Raw genomic sequence first — 20,622 nt, 5'->3', positions numbered from 1 at the left:
ACAGGAAAAATTTAAGAAGAAAAAATTCATATTGTTACAGAGATCTGATTCCCAGTACATTCCCCAAGAAAATTGTGCTGTTACTGCTGAGAATGAATAAAACCGACAGAGACTTTGCAAGGTTGGAATTTCCTAAATGAACACTGACATAATGAAAAATATTCTCAAAACCATAGGTAAGAGTTTTAGCGTCCTATTTGAGTTCAGGAAGGATGGGAACCCTTTTGAAACTGATGTTTTTCTGTCTGTGATAAATAGCAGCTGCGACTCTCTTTCAGGATCTTGTATGTCTCTCCTGATTCTGCTTTTGACTGTTCTTTAGATTTCATTAATACTTCCATTTGCCTCTGCTGGTCTTGATTCAGAGTGAAATTTGGGTACTACTTTGCAAGACTGATACTTGATTCTCATATATTCAGGCAGTGCATTTTCAGCTTGCACACTTTGTCATGTCTTGTAACAAGGCAAGACCATGCACATTATTGTTTCCCCATTAAGTGTTAAGCCACTACAGTCATATGGTATCCAGCAATTTTCTATCTCTGCTGTCAAAATGTGGGTTAAAATACAGGTAGTTCTTTTCTCTGGAGAAGATAAAACTGTGGAAATACTGTTCTACATGTTAGGTTTCAGTTGCACAGTAGATACTAAGACATCTGAATCTGATTTCTCACTGGTTTTGTTAGCATGAAACCATATTTTAAGACAAGGTTATGCAGAAATTTACATGCCAAAGTATTCTTTTGACTTGAAGTTCAATATCAGAATTTCAGACTAGCTGTAAGATCAAACTTGGTCTCTATACAGACTTCACTGATAAATATGGTATGAATGTCTATAGTCAATGGCACTTGTAGAATTGATTTTTAAATTATTTAGTAACAGTTGGCTACTAAACTAACTTACTCTGGCAAAACATGTTTTAAAGTATTGCTTCCAATTTGTGGCTGCCTCCTTGGTATAGCTACTTTCCAGCAGACATTTTTCACACCGAAGGAGTTATAGCATGGCTAACCAAAAAACATAGCATCTGTTACTGTCTGTGTTTAGGACTGGATGGTGAAAGAAAACAAATAAAACTGGCTGAGATGCTAAAATGAATTATTCTATAAATATCTGACAGATTTGCTCTGTGTCCTGCTGTAGGCAGAATGCTTCTATCTACTTCCACTTGGAAGAGCAAAATAGTATTTTTCAGCATTTAGAATAGTAGAAGTAAAAGCTGAGGGAGGGTGGAGGATGTTCAGAGAGAGGGCTTGCGAGCACTTGTGGAGTATTTACACAAATAGTACATAGTAGAGTATATTTGCATGGAAAGGGATGGACTGAGTGTAGTGCCTTCCCTCTGACCTGCAGATGAAGTGTTGGTCTCCAGCTCCCTGGGGCAATTAATGACTGACAGCCATTGTTGTAGCATCCACATTTTGAAGGATTTTGTTTTACTTGTGAGGTTGCAAATGTAATCGAAACGTAGCAGAAAGAATAAACACATCCAAGGTTTTCGGGGAGATGTGTTGATCAATTCTTGGCTCTGTGTAAGGGATGTTCAGTATGATTCTCAAGGAGGCACATCTGGAACACAACTTGAAAAATACAGTAGTGTATCATTTCTGATTCTGACTTGTAATAGTGGAAAAGATTCTCACTTATTAAGAATAGTGATCATGAACCAAATATTATAAATAAGGCTTGCAGCAGAAAAGTCATGAATAATAACAGGTGGACAACTCATTGGGCTAGTAAGTCTAAATCTTAAAGGCATTAATTTACAGGTTTTGCTGATAAGATTAGGTGTTAAGAACAGTAATTTTTCTTCCCTATTTGGCACCATATAGTCCTCTCACATAACACTGTTGTGGGGCCTTTTTTAAAATAAAAGGCCTTAAAATAAAAAAGGGAGGAAAATTCCAAATGAAAATATTTTTAATGAACTCGGTAAAACCAAACTGGGAGAATGATATGTATTCCATTCTCTTTAACCAAGGCATGTAGTAAAAAGAATGAGAATCTGCTAAATAAGAACAGACCATGAAAGTAACAATAACCTAGGATAAGCAGGAGGTTTGTAACATAAACAATAAAGGAGTTTTTGATCCTGGAAAACCTGAAGAGCATCCGGGAACACAGTGGACTCACTGTCACCAGTGTAGGCATAAATGCCTTTACATGAGTGAGAATTTAGAAAGAGTTTGCTCAGTCTTCCCTGGTGTGGAGGGTCAGGCCAGGCCAGTTGCACCTCTGAAGGTCTCCTTCCCTTAGGTGCTTCCATGGGGCTCAGCATTAGGAATTCTGAACTGGTCTCCTTTTGGAAAGGACAGGAGGCTATTAAAAATGTGTAAAATGTAAATAAAAATGTATCCACTAAATATTACTCTATGGTATTTGAAAATGACAATATTTGTCTCCTCTTTGCAGTGATTTATTATATTTGGAGTACATTTTAGAGTAGAATAATAGTAATTAAAATTTATTCATAGAAATGTTATATACTGTTTCAAGTTTTATTTATAGGTTTGCTTGAGTTTTGTGAGAGCCAACGTACCTAAATGTCCTGTAGGTTCAATTTTTCTTCAGGCACCAGTAGTCACAAAGGATCCATTTGCCAAACTGCTCATATAAATAGCTGTATTTTGTGATAATACTGTACTGCCTGTCTTTAAAGTGTTTAATCATCTGTGTCTAGTTGAAACAATTAATAAATATGTATTCATCCCCAGGAATATTTTGTAAGCCTAAGAAGTTAAAACAATAAAATACTACATAATTTGATTTTTTTTTACTAAATAGATCTTTTCACAGTGTTTAGATTTCTTAAATTAATATTATGTTGCACTTGTATGTCGTTTCCTTTATCTGTGTGACCTGTACTTTGCACAAGAAGATTTTCTTTGGTTAGAGTATAGATTTTTCTGAAGTAGAATTGCAGGTATTCATGTTTTATGTCTTTAACTAGAACAGCTTAATTTAAGTTTAAATTAAGTTTTCATATAATTTGATTTAATAATTTTTTTTTTTATTAAGTACTTTGAGAAGCATAGGAATTCCTTGCTGGAAAATATACTCCTTTTAGCACAGTTGAGGAATCAGTTAATTAATTTTGGCAGGGCAGTATTAATTGCTTTTTAACTGTTTAAATAACTTGTGTATTTTTACTTGCATTATTCTTTTGGTTGCCTGATCTTAACAATATTCCTGTGGTTGTGGTGGGTTGTTTTTTTGTTTGTTTGTTTGGTTGGTTTTTTTGGGGGGGGGTGGTTTGTGTTCTCTTCTGTTGTTTGTTGTAATAAACAGCCTCAGTTTAGGGACTGTGCCTCTGATCTCACTGGATTAGGATAGCACTGCCCTGAGAATAATAAATGTTTTCAGTTTGCCTCAGAGTGATGTGACTTGTGAGGTCCTGTGTCACTAGATACTGCATATTGTCCTAGAAACAGATTCTTTTTCCTTGAAAAACAATCGAAGCAAATTTATAGTGATAAATTCAAATGATGTCCTCCCGGTTTCTATCACTCTGCTACAAAGAAAAAAAGAATGTAGATATTAAGTAGAATAACGACTGTAACATGTCTCTATCATCTAGCACAGTGCTGGGATTCCTTTTTCAGTGATGCAGATCCTTGCCTCAATGTTTCCCAGCGCAGGCTTGGTTTTCTGGGGTTAATTTTCCCGGAGTTTCTGCCTGGGCTTTCGAAGAGCCCTGTACAAAGGGAGTCAGTACAGCCTAGTGGAGAGCAGAGTCATGAGCATTTGCATCTCAGGAATGTTTTTATTGACAAACGGTAGTCTGCTATTGACATTCGTGTCCCTTGATGATACTTCTATCCTAGCTTATCTTTGCTGGTCAAATGCCTTAATTGTTCTGGCCTTTAATTCAGTCAAAGTTGCTGCAGGAGTGGAAGAGAAAAGAGAAGGAGCAGGTCTAACAGAGCATCAAGCTTGAGCTGTGAAGCTGCTGGCAACGATCAACCTGTCATAATGTTATGATTTGTTCATTTTTATACCATTTATTAGCCTTTACTTGTTGTGCCATTTGGCCTCCAGGGCAGATAAAGTGCTGTCTAATTTGGTAGGTTTGCTTCTGTCAGAGTGGCCTCGACAGAGAAGGTGTTAGCTGTAGTGACAAATAATCAATAGCTGTCGTTGTCATGAGGAACGTGAGTAGTTGGGCCTTTCATCTGGAGGATTAGAGGTCTAATTGGATTGAGAATAGGGAGGGTGAGCTGTTGGGTAACCCTGTCAGCTATGTTAAGCTGTCAAATGTCAGCCTTCCTGAAAGGAAGAAGGAATGGTTAGCTTTCAGAAACAAGGAAGAAGACATATGAAAGCTTTTTAAAAAGTAATAGATAGAAGAGTAGAACAGGCTAACATATGCTTTAACCCTTTCTTGTTTAATTACATATCTTCCTAGTTAATGAGGATGCGTGGTGTGCACTCTCTCGCTCTCTCTGTGAGACAGGCAGAATTTGTGTGAAACAGATTTGGCAGTGTTATACCAGATCAGGCTGGTTTTATGTCTTGAGAAAAAGCCAGTTAACTACTCAGGGAATATAAATGCAAAAGATTATGACTTGAGGGAATCACTTAATAGAAGCTGCAAAGAAATCAAATATTTAATTTTAATATTTTGTTGTAAAGATGTGTCAGTCTGATAATACCAGTATATTTTTTCAGATATAAGCAGTTGTTTCAAAGTTGCTGTAGGTAGAGTAAGTATTATTATCCAGTCCTACACTGGACTTTAAAATCATCAGTTGAAATTTGTCTGCATTTTCTTACTGCTGCTTTTGATCCTTTGTTTTCTGCCTGCTCCTTGGAGGAAGATTTGTGTTGTTCCAAATAAGATAAATCCAATGAAAAATCCTTTATGCTAGTAGAACAAGTAATTTAATGCCTCAGATGTGCTAATATTTACCTTATAAGAATAAATAATAGGACTACATTTTAATGAAGGATTTGCTTATAAAATTACTAAAATAGTGGTTTCTTTATTTGTTGTCTTATTTGCCACTCTCTTCAAAGCAAGTCTTAACTGTAACCATGCCAGTATTCCCCTTCTCTAAGTAGCACATTTGCCTTGAGATCCAGAGTACTTGGCCATAGTTATCGGTATAATGGATCTTGAAATAGCAAGGTTTTTAGACAGTGGAAAAAAGCAAAAAGCTCTTTATTTTGCATCAGCTAATTTATCAAAAGGCAATTTTATATTTTTCTTTTCTTTTTTTTTTTTTTTTTTTTAATGGACTTGTAGGTATTTCAAAACTCAGATTTTATTTTTCCTGTGTTTGGTCATGTATTCTGAAGTAGTGGTTTTACTATCAGTGTTTCAGTTTGGATTGATTCCCCTGCTGCTCCCCTCTCTTCTGTAGCACTTATTGATGGTCATCTGGACTTGCAACATCATTTTGACTGGGGGTCTGCTGTAAATACTGGCAAACCCATCCTTAATCTCAGGTTTATCTTTGTAGATTAGTACAATAGTGTAAGTATTCCAGAGGCAGAAATCTTGAATGGATTGTCTGTTATCATGTTTCAGTGGCATTATGTGTCAGAAATCATGGGGTTTTATCCCTCTGAGATTAACTGCCATGCTCTCAAAGACCCATCTTTGTGTGAGAATCTGGATTCATGTGTGTTGAATAATTTTTTGATTTGCAATTAGTTATCTGACAGGTACAGTACCTGTGTCATTTATTTTCTGATAATCCAGTTCTCCTGACTCATCTTTCTCTGCTTTGTTTCATTGCTTCCCCAACCCTGACTTTATTACCTTGATATTTATTTTTGAGTCTGTGTAATCTGATTGAAGCACATTTAACCTTCTGGTGTGAGCTACAGGAAGGACAGATGAAGAAGTGACATCATAGTCTGCTCTCTCAGCTTAAAGTGTGCTGAAGATTGCTGAGCTACAGGAGAAGTATTGTGCTGCTGTGGCCTGGTTGACTTCAGTATCCATAATATCATGAAGTTGACCCAGCATTTCTACACTGTGTCCTAGTCTGCACTATAGACACACTATGATAAAATTGGCTTTTTTCTGGTTAATAAAATAAGCCCAGGCCTATTTGTTATTAAATTTTTTTAAATTATATTTTTAGCTTATTGAAAGTTTACCCATTCTCCTGAAAACAATTTTTTTTTTTGCAAAGTTCCATCTTTTGTTTTATTCATTGTGATAAAAAGAGTGTCATAATTCAGTATCCTAATTTCTAGAATTTTACCTAACACTTGGTACCAAAATCTTTACCTGGTATTTTTTCCCAGACAACTTCCTTGCTGTGGCAGTGATCTGTGGTTTCCCCAGTTTTTCCTGTTTTTTCTCCAACTCAAACATCACTATTGGTGATGTTTTCTTTCTCTTTTGCTCCAGCAATGTCACAACTATTTTCATTAACCTAATTGATTTATTTTCATTGTACAAACCACTCTCTCCCATTTTCAATCTTGATGTAATTTTACTTCTTTGCATCGCTGTTCCATTTCTTGCACTGGTAACTATTCTCTCCTCCTCCTCTTGGCTTTGTAGCTTTTGCTGCCATGCTTTCTGTGCTTGAAATAATCCAAGGAGTATATTGTCATACCCAGAATGTATATTGTATTGTCATCCTCGTGCCTCTGTTGAGCAGTCTTTCTCTCAAGCACTCGAAGTTTGAATATGAAATTTCATTAAAATAATAAGAAAAGAAATGTCTCCAACTGCAGTGATTTTCTAAAAGATTTTGCAAATATGGATCAAGTGCAAACCATGGTGGCAGAACATTGAGAAGCTCTGCTTGTGTTGTGTTTCTCAGTGAAAAGGAACTAATTCTGCATAGCATATGGAATGATATCTTAAATATCTGTACAGCCAGCTGGTAGAGTTACTTTATTTTCATCTATTGAGTTCAGTGCATACTTTTGTGAGTAAAATTTGGAAGAGCTTCTGGACTGATAACTTACCCATTGCTACTTTTTCTGATCTTTGCTAAGTCCTCTTCCATAACAATAATTTTTCAAGCTATCTACAAATAAAATAATTTGTATTAATTTTTGAAGAATCTCATTACCAAGAGTGAGTAGGTAAAGTGATACTGTCTTAACATCTTAAATGAGTACTTAAGTCTAAAAAATATTGGTGCATAACTTCAACTCAGAGATTTTGTTGCGAAGACTAACTAAAACTGAACAGGATGTAAATATGCCCAGCAAAGACAAATAATTGCAGGCATGAGCAGTGCTTTTTCTCTAAGAACATTATTCCATATTGCTTGATGTTTGGCTGTTTTAAGCTGACTTAATCATCCTAGTTTTCAGCTGCTGGTTGTCTCCTACATACTGTTATCAAACAGCTGCCCCCTCTCTCTCCTTTTGCTTTGTTCAAAGGATAGGTGAAAATTTTTCCATCATTTTATCTTGAAGATAATGGTTGCATCTTAAAAATGGTATTCTTTTTAAACACGGTGCTTACAGTACTTGGAGTGTTACACTTCAGATCTGAATAGAAGTCATTTTGTTTCACTTACTGTTGTTCCTTGAGAGTGTTTAGCATTGTGGCATCCCTCGGTGTACAAGAGACTTGTCCATCTCTTCTCCCAGGACGCCGATGTCTGCTGCCAAGTCTGTACCTTAAAAAGTACCTTTGCAGACAAAGACATCTCCCTGCTTGAGTGTCCTTTCTAAAACATCATTCTTGCATTAATTGCCCCTCTGCAGCTGACCCCACGACTGATCTTTAATGGTTACAAGAAGAAACGTTGTTGGGACTGAGAAACAACTTACTTGTGTCCAGATTTGGCACTGACAAATTAAAACAGGACTATCCCTAGTATTAGCCCATCAGTTTGCTTTAGTCCCATTTTTTGTACTTAGGGTGATTTCTGTTTGGATAAGGTGTCTTTTTCCAGCTGTTCCGCAGTAAAAAGTGAAGGTATTTGTTTTTGCTGATTATAAATGTTATTCTAATTTTAGGTGAATTAGTTTTGTGTTAAATGTATTCACATACGCTTCAATACACATAGTACCAGCAATAGATCATTTTGAAACAGGACACCTTTCTTCTGAAATCTCCAGGAATCTTCTATCAGGTGTCTGACACATCCTTAATCTGATGCTCAGGCTTGTCATTTGAATCAATAGGATACTAGATAGGATGTCTTCAGCATGCTACTTCAGCAAGGTAACTGCTATAGGAGGTATTTGAAAAATAAATTCAGATCCTATGGCCAGCCACAAACTCCAGGAGCACTAATCTTTCATTTGTCTCTCTCTTTGTCTGTAAACAGTTGGTTAAATTGTTGATTAAAGAGAATTAAGTGAATCACACTTAAGTCAAAATGGGTATGTATGAACTACATAAGCAAGCCTATTAAGATTATAAATTTTCTTGTCTCTTTGTAGAGCAGTTTGGAAACCTCTTTTGTCACACTTTTTTTTATTAACGAAGGATTAAGGAAGAATGCTACCAGTTTTTACTAATGAGGAATAATTTTTGCTGAAATATTAACTGATTCATGTTATGAATATCATCTGTATATGTTCAGCCTTATGATGGGAACATTTAAACATAGAGAGAGATAAACACGAAGGATGGTTTTTTTCAACATTGTTAATATGGTGTGGATTTGGGAAGGCTTTGCAACACCAGCCTTGAGTTGTTATTTTATCTGCCTCTAGTCTGAACAAAGAGAAATAAATCTAGTACTTTTATTACTGCTAGGATACAGTTTGAGTAGATTATGAAGGCTTTGATTTATTTACCAGTACTATAAGTAGATTATGGCTTCATTTTAAATATCAAACATCACTGTAATGTCTACAGAAACTATTAAATTATGCCATATGTAAAAGTAGCCTGAAGTGTCTGAATAATTATTTAAATTAAGAGTAAACATACCTTTATTGCTGGTTGTTTTCAATATAGATTGTCTGTCTTTTTCTGTAATAGTTCTGGAGACTTCACTGTGGCTGGAGACCTTTTCTTGTCAAATAGAATTTAATAGGTAGATTTGCAGTTATTTCACATAGTGGTTTGTTATACGACTTAATATGTTTGAAATATATTTAAATCACATAAAAAGCATGCATTTATTTTCGGATAAAACAACAGCTAAAATGATAACAAAAAATTCCGTGAAGCTGTGCTCAAAAATGAGCATATATGCCACGTTTTCGCTTTGCAAGCATTGTTGCTTCCAGCAGTCTGGAAGGACATGACATGCACTTAGAGGGGTGCAATTAAGAAGTACAAGACAGTAGTGACACAGCACTGGTCAGAGTGATGCTTAGTAGTAATGGCAATTACTTTTAGTTTGCTTCCAGAATGAAATAGTACTGCACAAAGGTAGGATTGAAAGACTTGGACTGGATTGATAGCTGTTATTTAGACTTCAGGTAGAATTCTGTTGTGGGTAATACTGTGATTTATAACATTTTTATTAGATTTTAAAAAGGCATACATCTATTTCAAGGATATATTTTCTTAGTTTTGTAACACTGCTCTTAGTTCAAGACAATTCAACTCAAAGCCATCAAGATGAAGAAAATGAGTGTAGTAAATGTTTTCTGGTACTTGTATTTTTGAGGAGGAGGGAGTCCGTACTTTCTGACAAATCTTTCAAATCACTATTTTTTGAAATACAATATTTTTTGAAAGCTTAGTCTTTGATTCTTTATGGAGAGGTGGGCAGTGATCCTGTAAATATGGATGATGTATCTCAGGCTTTGCCGTAAATCCCCAGAGATTGTGTTGTGGGTACTTCTGCCTGAGTGACTTCAAAAGAACACTACAGGAAAACAAGTTCAGTAACAGTGGAAGAGATCAACTGGAAATGAGAATGCTAATTGCATTTTCATCCTTGAAGTGTTTTTTATATGAAAGCCACTAATTTCTATAGGTAGACCATAACATTTATTGCTGAAGAGCTGAGAACACTACATAGGAACAACATGTACAGGCTATGGATAAATGAGGTCAAAGGCTGTAAGACACAAACACCTATTTTCTTTCAGCCTACACTGGGAAACAGTTTTACCTTGGCTTTTACAGCACTGGTCCGTTGTCTTCTCTATTATATTCTTTAACTGCGTGCCAGTTGATAGCTCTGTCTATTCCTATGGAAACCAAGAGAGTAAAGCCAATCTTGCAAGAGGCTTTAGGGAGAATTGCTCTTAGTTGAGACACTGCCTTGCTTTCAGTCAAAATGTCTGATAGTCAGAACTGGCCTCAAGTTGTGCTGATGTTCTTCGCTGATGTATTGCCTAAGACGCTTTGCCAGACAGATGAACACGTTCAGCTTGGAAACTGGTAAATAAGGTTTCTGTTTAGCTGTCTGGGAGATTTTCTCCACTTGACTGTTTTACTTTTGAGTCTAGGATGCTGCTAACGAAGTTGCTAAAAAGGTACTTCGCAAGATTAAACCCAATGTCAAAAATCAGTGATGTTTTTGTCATGGTTGACTTGAAAGGGTTGGCAAAGCGTCGTATATTTAAATCCACCAGTGGTTTGTTAGAAGGCATGGCATCATCCTTGTCCACGCAGAGGTAATAAAGAGCTTACAGATTTGTTTTTTCAAAGCTGTAGTCCAATGGATGACTGCTAAGGGTTATGTCTAAAACAATAATCCTAAAGGTTTTCTCTTACTTTTATTTTTCAGTTTCATTGTTAATCAAGGAGTTAACCCTTAGTTAATGATAACCAGAGAGACAGCCTGATATTTTGATGGTGGCTTTACTAATTTTGACTAGAAATTGGAGTTCTAAGTAGCTATGTTGACTTCATTTGTTTTTATCAGGAGCTGTTTAAACGAATTTACTGATATTCAAGGAGTGTAAGAACGGTGAAGTCATATACAGTAAAAGGTAGCTTTTACAGGGCTTATAGCTGTTGTAACCAGGCAATATGAATTCAGTTTCAGTGTATTAGAAATCAAGAAGTTTCAGTATTTCATGCATAGATAAGATTTCAAAACACAAGTGCTAATTTATAAATCCAAATAATTCTTATTTGCAATTAAATTCATATATCTACTTGCTAGCCTCTCTTGCTTTTTCTTCGGAAGAATTCTTGTGAGATTTCTGGCAATTAGCTGATAATATAAGCATATCAAAATGCTCCTTTTGATGTATGGATTTCAGTTGCTTTTGGACCAGTATTCTGTTCCTATAGATATCAAATTAAAAGTATGATAGAACAGATTCTGTTTTTCTAAGTGCTTAGTTTGCATCCTGAAAAGCTACTGAAACTGGTAGGTGTTGGTGACAGAAGTCTACATCATTCTAAGTGGTTTCTGACATTCTTAGGATGTGCCTCTTCTCAAAGAGATACTAAAAGATGAGACATCCTCTGAAGAAACCATGTGCACAGCCCCTTTCCTTTCCAAAGTCATTAAAATATTTGGGGTTTGAAAATTTGTTTATTTTGTACAAAGTTTATTTGTAGGGTGAAGCATCCTCTCTTCAGGACCTCCTCACTGGAAAGAGAGTGAGCATGTTCCTGTATGTAAGATTATCTTCTGTAAGATCGAGTAGATCAAAGAGAGGTTTCTACTCTATAAAGATAAGCAGGTTAAATTCAGTTGCCATTTTTGTTTTAAAGAGAAACCTCATGGATGTATTTGCCTTTTAAAGGCTTAGCTAGCAATTAAGGAGTTCAAGTTTTTTGACTTTCACTGCTTCTTGAAAGCATCTGGCAGCAAAGAGCTGTTCTCAACTTTGGCTGTAGCATCTGTGCTAATCTGTTGGCAAAGTGAGTTAATGCAGTGCCAAGTGGCTGATATGTTCTGCTTGGGTTTTTAAGGTAAAATCTAAAATACTTTCACACTGAACATATTTTACCTCCACGAGTGTCTGAGTGTACAATATGATTTAGTGTTTGACAATGTATAGATTTCTACTGGCTTTAGAAACTGATATGTCACTATTAAAAAGTATAGACATTTTTGTGTTTCAGGCATAAGCAACAATTAAGTCTTGACTCCAATTTTTAAGGAGTCCTGGGTTTAAGAGGCTTAACTAATCTAATCCGACTGTTAAAGATCATAGCAATCTGTTTTGGTTTTTTTACATCTATTTATTTATTTATTTATTAGTATATTTGGGACAGAATGTGCTTCTCTGGAAAAGGGGATCAGTGGGCTGGTATGCTAAAGTTCAGTATACATTCCCACTTCTTAATCTGGGTCTAAAGCAAATGAACAGTGTACATGAGGGAATATGTATGCAATAACTCATGATATAATTAGTTTTTCTGTTCTCAAGATGTCATTATATATCCAGCTATACTTTCTTAAATACTGTTTAGGAGTTTAAAAGAAAAACTAAAACATTAATAATATTTAAAGACAATAATAATTATCTAATAGTTGTATAATCACTGCCCATATTATGATTGGTGTAGTATTCAAACAGGAGATGTTTTATCTTTGCAGTTAATTTAACTGTAATAATTTTGTGGTGTTCTTTTTGTGAAAGAGTAAGAGTAACTGAATTATATATGTTATATTCCTCTGAAGAAGATTTATTGATTGCTAAATAGTCCATCTTTTCACAAAAGATTACTAAGAAAATTTTGCAAAAATGTCTTACATAAGTGCTGCTTAATTAATAATGAATATATTTCAACAATAAAAATTTAATAAGCTAATAAATTATTAATCTATGGTAGGATTATAGGTATAATTATCAGACCTCTGAAATCCTTTCTGTCATGGTTGGTGGACTTGCTGCACTGCTGTCTTCAAACACACCCCTTTCAATAGGCTGACCTTTGTGCTTCTGATTTTGTGGGGGCCTCTTTTTACCACTTGCCTGCACTCTGCTGTACACTTGCTGACCAGGCTTAGTTAACTGCAGGGCTCTCTGTTAGGGGCTTTGGTCAGTGGTTAATGCCTGATTTTGGTAAATCTCATCTCTAGAGAACAGAAACAGCAAGGGATAAGGTGCAAAATAATATTAATCAGTGAATCATTCTTTGGGAATTGTAACATTACAGAATTTGGAGTGTTCAGTAACATTCTAAAATAGTGGTAAGTAATGTTTTTAAAAGGTAGTAGCTGAGAGAGGTAGCCTATTTGATCTCAGAAGCATTATAAGAATTTGAAATTATATGGCGACAAATATGTAAGCAGAAATAGAAAATTGGGTAAAATGAGCACCTTCTGTCAGCAGTAGGTTCTTTAAGAGTAACTGGATATTTAGTTAGCTCATTTTGTAGAAATAAATTCAATAGGTTGCCTTTTTAGGCTTGTACAAAAATATTAACTGTAGTGCTAGATGGAAAATTGCAGGTTTAATGGGAAATTAGGACACAAAATGTAAGAGAATGGTAAATTATTATTTGATAATGAACTGAAAACAGATACAGTTGAAATATGAGCTATAAGATCAGCAGGCATGTATTAGAATTCCTTAACAGTTGCACTTGAATCTAATATTTTTCATGAGCGAAGTTAGAATCAAGAGTAGTATTTTTTAAAGGATACTTGAGAGTGGCACAGTGTTAGGCATTATTGTCAGACAAAAAGAGGATGGCAGTGTCTGGGATAGCAGAAGAATAAGAATATTGAATGTCATTGAAATGGTTAGAAATATTATAGTCCAAAATGCAAGTCTTGGTGGGGGAGGGGAGAAGTGGGAGGGACATAACGATTTATTCTATGTATTATGAATTTATTATTTCAAAAATGCTGAGAAGGATGTCATGTGTTAATTGATTGGAGAATGTACCTAATTTATGGGAGAAATACAGTTTTAAGTATATCTGACAAGATATATGCACTAGCAGTAGACAAGTATCATTGGGATTCAGTAGGGTACTTTGTGGGACCCCTTCTGGTAGCCCTGTAATCTCTGCTTACTTGGGTTCAAAACAGAAGAGTTCCAATCAGAATGAGTGCAGAGAGCTGATGATTTTTTGAGGGCAATGTAGGGTTTATCCTTTGTTACGGAGATAAAAAGACCAATGCTTGTTTAGATTTTAAAAGCCACCCTGTATTTTCATGGGGAGTAGAATGAAATGTGTCCTTGTGTGTGTGCGTTGGCTTAAAAAAAAAAATAACAAACAACAAACAAAACTTAAAAGCTCCAGCCTGAAACTGAGAGAACTAGGAGGAAAAAGATCCCAAACACTGTAATTCCAGTTAAAAGAAATCGCTAGAATTTTTTTGAAAAGGATTAGATGTTCTTACTCCCTATGGTGCTGGAGGATGGATTTACTAATCCAGAGGGTCAGTTTTAGCCTTCAGTTCTAATTTTTGGTTTATCTGTAAATATTTCTAAGGCTTTCTGTTCTGCTGCAAGTATATGCCCTGACTGCATCTTCAGTGCTTATGACTGTCAGCAGTGAAAAGCCTTTAAAAACCACCTCCTTTGTAAGGCTGTGCATTCTTTTGGTGTGTCTGTTCCCAGTCCTGGGAAAGCAGGTATGTAATTTTGGAGTGGAGCCAAAGTAGCATCTTCATGGTTTAACAGCTTGGCATTCTTTTTAATGACCCCTGCTGTTTTTACCAGGAGGCTATCTAGTGATGTTGGGCTGCCTTTCCCCCAGTTCCTCCAGCAACCCTTACAGTGCACTAAATCTTCACAGCCCCATTGTAGGTATTCCAAAAATCAAGCATAGCTGTGCTGTAACAGTAGTCAGCTCATGTGCAGTATATTAGAAATTATTACAAATCAGTCTTCCGAGTCATGTTAAGTGCTTCACATGGATTAGAATTGTTATGGGTTTTGAAAATGTGGTCTCAGCAATTAATAGGGAAATAAGCAATTTTTCTACATGCATTGGCCCCTTCTACCCACTGATTATGAGGTGGTGGTAGCCTAACTATGGGTGTGCTTTTGATGTGCTTGGAGAGAGGCATGTATTCCTCTGACTCTTAGCCTTACCTTGTACAGCTCAGTTTCTCCCTTTATAAAAAGTGTTATATTTATCTCTGCAGTATGTTTTTAAAATCAGAATATGAAAAGGGTAGCGTCAGAGATGTATCCACACTACAGGGTAGGAGAAGTGGTTAGTCAGAGTGTAGAAGCACACAGTTATATAATGACCAAGTTAACTCACCAAGAAATAGTGGGATGAGAATGGAAATAAATTTTCGCAGAGGTCTGTTGCACGTCAGCAGAATGTTTCTAGAACCCAGGTGAACACTTTAAAGCAAGTTTGTATGCTTATGAAATACTTAAAAGTTTGCTGTGAAAAGTACTTAACTTCTGAGGAAGTCTTTGAAACAGAGGCACGTGGCACTGGGTGACTCAGAGCAGGACTCGGTGGGCTGTACAGAGTGGAATGATGTTTTTAGTGCCTTGGTAATACAACTATTAGTTTGAGTATCAACCTATGATTGAAATCATAACACCACTGAACAGAGCTCATTTTTCTTTAGCCTTTCACTTAGGTGACCATATGGGATGGACTGACTGTGGCTGTTTGACAGATGCCCACCCAGCTGCTCTCTCACTGCACTTCCTCAACAAGCCAGGGAGAGAAAATAGGTTGAAAAAGCTGCTGTAGATGAATGAACAAATAAATACATTCTTATAGGCCCAGAAAATCAGGTAGAGAAGTTTACCAGCAATTTTCTACTGAAACCTTTCCCTGGTAGTAGAATCATATTCAATATACTAAACAGCTTTTTTTTAATGAGTGGACTGTAATTTTGGGGATAATGTTTTCAACTTCAGAGATAATCTAAATTCTGGCAAATTCATTGTTTCTGACTAAGATATTTCTTTCATCACTTTCTTCTCTATTGAAACATTCATGAAAGGAATGTTTCTCTGACTGCTTAGTAGTTTAGCTTAGGGTCCAGAAATTTCTTTGAAGTCATTACTTGATGGCAGAGCCATGGTTGCTTATTGAACTGTCTACCAAAAAATGTGTTCTACACGTTGCAGTTAGTATATGTGGCTGAATTTTTGAAGTAGCAGAAATATTTCTTCTGATTATGCTGAAGTCAGCTGTTCTCTGAAACTGCTGTAGTTTGCAAAGTTGAGTCTTTTGATTTCAAATAATTTTAATATAATCTAAAGGAATTTTAAGAATTGTCATCGAAATGGTAAATTTTGGCTACCAGGAACAGAGTTTTGTGTATGTATATTTAATCCTGTTTGCTCATAATGTTTTCTGTTTTTGAGTAAATTTTGAGTCACTATTAATGGTAAGAGACCGTGGACTGACTCAGAGAGCTTCATGCTCTCTCAAACTCTCTTCAAACTCTCAGGAGTGTTTAGGCCAGTCAAGTGCATTATTTATGAGTAAAACCTAGACAGCTTGAAGACCTTTTTATGCACAAAAATTCTGTAAAAATGGAGGAATTGGCTTTTCAAACTAAACATTCCCTCCCTCCACCTAATAAGCCCTAAATTACATCTGCCTTCAAGGCATGTTGATCCATTGCATATTTACAAACTTAAGCAGTAATCAATTGAAGGTGGGGAAATTTTCTATCGTCGTTAAAAAGCACAATATTATTTTCTAACAAGTGAAAGGAAGACAGGAAAATTCATGGTATTACTAAAGAAAAGAACAGCAGTCAGAAGTAAAAGCATGAATAAGATAATTCAGATAAGTAATGTAAGTACAGGTGTTTTCTGTGGTAGTGTTTAAAAAAATCTTAAATCATTTGGAAGAAACAGAATCTTTTGTGTTTCAGAATGAAGGGATGTATTACAAATTCATTTGCTAAGGAGAGGGATTTGTTGGTGGCTAAGCATACAAGAGAATAATGTAGTAGTAACTGATGGAAAAATGCGTAATAGCATATAAAAAATACAGTCTATAGAGAGAAATTCTAATAATAAAAAGGCATGTTTCCTTAGTTTTATGCATTATTTTAACCTTCACTCTTCTTTACAGTGGAATTCATTCTAAAAGCAGAATATACTTGTAAATCTTCCAATAAGTATCCATCAACAAGACAAAACCAATTTTTTTTCTTTCATGGGTATGCATGCACTGTTTGCAGGAAATATTGAAAACAACCCAAATGTATTATCCTCTGTGATGGAGAAAAGCAGCTATATTTCTTCCAAGACTAATATTCTCTCAAGTTATTTGATATTGTCTTCCTCCAGTCTAATTGCCAACCACATTATGATACACAGAGATTTTTTTGCTAGTTTTTATTTTTCTTTTTAATGAGTTTTGTAAATTTTTCTTATATTTGCCTGTACAATATAATGGTAATAATGAGGAGTATTCTCATGCCTAGCTCCCTCCCAGATTTTTCATTATTTAATTCTGCGTGTGTTTTCTGTGGTTTAGGAGCTCTGCAGACATCATGCTGTTCCGGCCCTATCCTTCGGAGTATGCCTTGATAGGTGTCTCTGTATTAAAGGGACAGAATCCTGAGATTATACTTTCTCTGACACCCAGCAGAAGAAAAAGATATTTGATCACTTCTCACTGTGAATGCTGTAGTAGCCATGCTGTCTCTGGCAAGAGAAGTTTGTGTTTTCAGGCAGGTTTGTGGTAGGTTTTTCGGCAGACTTTTCTAGTAGGGTATCACTGACAAGCAAGGACCAGTAACAATAAATGGTAGAAGCAGGAAGAGGTAGTTTTGTCTGAGCTCATTCATGATTTACTTTCTCTGTTTTGTATTTTAAAATAAAGTAGTGTTGCAGGGGAAAAAAAAATCACATTCATTTATTTTGACTGTACCTGGTGAAATCCGTTCTGCATCCATAAGCTCAAGTCTTCCATTGCTATTAGACAAAAACCAGAACAGTAATATATGTAAAATATGCCCTTTCAATGTTTATGGCTGCTTTGAAAAATAAAATTTGAATATTTTTATGCCCTGGCCCTGGATACTGTGGGAGCCTCTGGAATCCTCTGGCCTGTTTCCATCCGACCATTCTGCTGACAAAAGCGATTTACAATTCTGAGTCTTGTGAGATACTGAAGTGCCCCCGTTCATTAGCACTGCTTGCCCTTGTCTACTTGGTTACCTTTTTTCATTGTTTTTCAAAAGATAGCCTAAGGGGACTAAGCTAACATGCAGAATTTATAAAAGAATTGTAGCACACTAAAGTATGTTAATTTGCAGGTAGTTTCATAAGCAGGAGAATCCAAAGACGTGACTTCTATTGATTTGAGTGTCACCTTTCCTGTGTACATTGTCTAATAAAGCTTCATCAAAAGCTCCAGCTTTTCCCTGAGTGGGGGAGAATTAGTACAATTTATCTTCTCTTCTGAGATTTCTATTTTCATTACAGTTATAGGTAATGATCTATATGGGAAATTGGCAAGAACTGGTATCTTGGGGAAACATTGGAAGACAGTGAGCAAAATGAGGAGACAACACACTCCTTTCACTTTAGGAAAGGTTAAGAGTGTGAAAAGAACAGGGGTGTTTAAACCATTATGACAAAACGTAGGTGCAGACGTTTTGCTTCAATTTGCTATTGCTCCAGAAGTTCCTGGTCCTCAACTGCAACTTAACTGCTGAAGGTGATTTGATAAACCCAATAGACTTTTTGAAGTGGAAGCATCAAAAGATTGTATGTAGCATCTCTCCTATATGGAAAATAACCTTCAAGCAGGGGGTAGTAGCTAGTCAAGGCTGGCTATACTACTAAATCAGTACAGCTTCCTCATCATTGCATGTTTATGTCTTTAATTTTTCACTGGCTTCTTCAGTGATTTGAGAAATAAAAGCAGGTTGGTTTCTTGGGGATCCACCCTCATTTATTATATCATTTTATCATATTTATATTGTAGAAGCATTTCTACGTTATTTCTTTTGAAAACATAGTGAAAACCTAGTGAAAGCCCTAGTGTGAAGTATTTTCAATGTGTTGTAAAGCTAGCTGTCCCATCCATTTATTATATATGTGGTAGACCAAAACTCAAAAAGTTCCCAATTTAAAAATGTAAGAAACAATCACTTCTGCATATATTTGCTGCATATTCAGATGAGTACATTTTATCTTTCTGAATCCTTCCTGGTTATTTTTCTTTCATTTTGAAAATAATATTCTTTCTTCATGTTTAGTTTTATTCCTCATCTGATAACTGTTTACCTTGCTGAAACCAGCATGTAATGATCTTATTTCAGTTTTTACGTGATGTTTACTCAGGCTAAACAGTTAAAAAACTGATGATATTGCAGAATTTTTGGTATTAATGAACCCTATCTTACTCTGCTAATGGAATATATGTACCTAATAACAAACAGCGCAACAGACCTAAAAATGAAGGGTTCATATAAACACAAAAAAATCTTCATTAGATGTTTCCAAAGCTTCGACTGTTTTGCTGCAGGTTTTTTTGGGCACTGTAATACAATAGATATATCTAAACAGTATCATCATTTGGTTTGATGAGCTGACAAAAATGTCTGATATTTTCTTTACACAGGGAAATTACCGCTTCATGAAACTTCTACTGGCTCGTAGAGGGAACTGGATGCAGAAAGACTTAGAGGATATGACACCATTACATTTAACTACACGTCACAAAAGCCCAAAATGTTTAGCTTTGTTGTTAAAACATATGGCACCTGGAGAAGTGGATACCCAGGACAGAAACAAGGTAAAAGTGCTGCTTATTTCAAGACAATGCTTGTGGCAACTTTAGATATTGGTTTTACCTCAAGCAGTTGTATGCAAAAAATTGTTTGTCATAAACTTTTTCTAGGTCTTCAAAGTAGAAATATTAATATTTTCCTGAAGTTAATGATGTCAAAGTTCATTGCACTGGCTCCATCGACATTCTTCTTGAGAGTAGTTACAGCAACAGAGGATTCAAAAACAATCCAAGTCTTCTGTAACATTGTGATCCTTGTTAGAATCTGGATAGCATGTGCTTATCTTGGTCTTCTTCCTTTGAAAAACCTCACATTTAGAATCTTTTCATGATAAGAGTCACTAGAAAACTGCCTATAATTACAGCAGTCATTCTGGAGAGGTCATGCTGACTTCATGACCATGCTAGTTAATTAACAAAGGTATGCATAAACCAGCCAAAACTGTTTAGCAGCCCTTCCTGTTCAGCAGATTTCCAAGGCAGTATTTAAAGCATTGCCAGATTCCCCACAAAATGTAGAGCATTTTTCTCCCAGTTGATGTCATGAGTAGTTGCAGTAGCAAAAATGGAATTCAGGTTGGTGAAAGATGATCTGGGATACAGAGTCCGACCTGTTTGACCCTGTTGGGCACATGGCTTGTTCAGTTTCCTTGCTGCAACTGTGCACATCAAGATCATCAAATATAATTCCTGAACATGAGAGAAAACAAGTGTCTTTTACATCTGCTTCCGTGTGGGTAACTGACTGAAACTGGTTGTAGGTGAGAGAAGTCAATGAACCAAGGCTACACTGGCCTTCTGGTGACCAAAAGTTTCTGCTTCATTGCAACTGTCAGTTTCCAGGGATACTGGTCAGCTCTATTTAATAAATAACACTCCTCAATTATTACAAATTTTACTAGTACAAGGCTGTAGTGGCACTTTGTGGACTTCTTCTTCAGTAAGTGTCTAGTAGAAAAAAAGGCTGTGCTATCTTATTTTTGTTATCATGGTACTAAACTAACAGCTGGCAGTAAAAAACAAAAATAGGCTTCTTTTTGCCTTCTTCCTTTACAGAGAAGTTAAGGATATGATAGTGAACTTACACATTCCATGTCACAGTTTAGGGATGCTAATCCAGGCTG

General features: G+C 35.9%; 1 protein-coding gene across 3 annotated transcripts in view; it reads left to right on the top strand.

The window, feature by feature from the left end:
- INVS (inversin) overlaps window positions 1-20,622 on the top strand; it is an 85,425-nt gene that overhangs the window by 17,012 nt on the left and 47,791 nt on the right. For 2 of the 3 annotated variants that reach the window (XM_082298088.1, XM_082298090.1), the window contains one exon: window positions 19,331-19,504. In XM_082298088.1, coding sequence (XP_082154214.1) covers window positions 19,331-19,504 — 174 coding nt within the window. Of the gene's footprint in view, window positions 1-53; window positions 177-19,330; window positions 19,505-20,622 lie in introns of those variants that run through there. The other variant, XM_082298089.1, reaches the window with a different exon arrangement.

The sequence above is a fragment of the Coloeus monedula genome (genome assembly GCF_965178545.1).
Source record: "Coloeus monedula genome assembly, chromosome: 1".
NCBI classification, from domain to species: Eukaryota; Metazoa; Chordata; class Aves; order Passeriformes; family Corvidae; genus Coloeus; species Coloeus monedula.
Note: the sequence above shows the minus strand (reverse complement) of the source record. Positions and strands in the feature narration are given on the sequence as shown.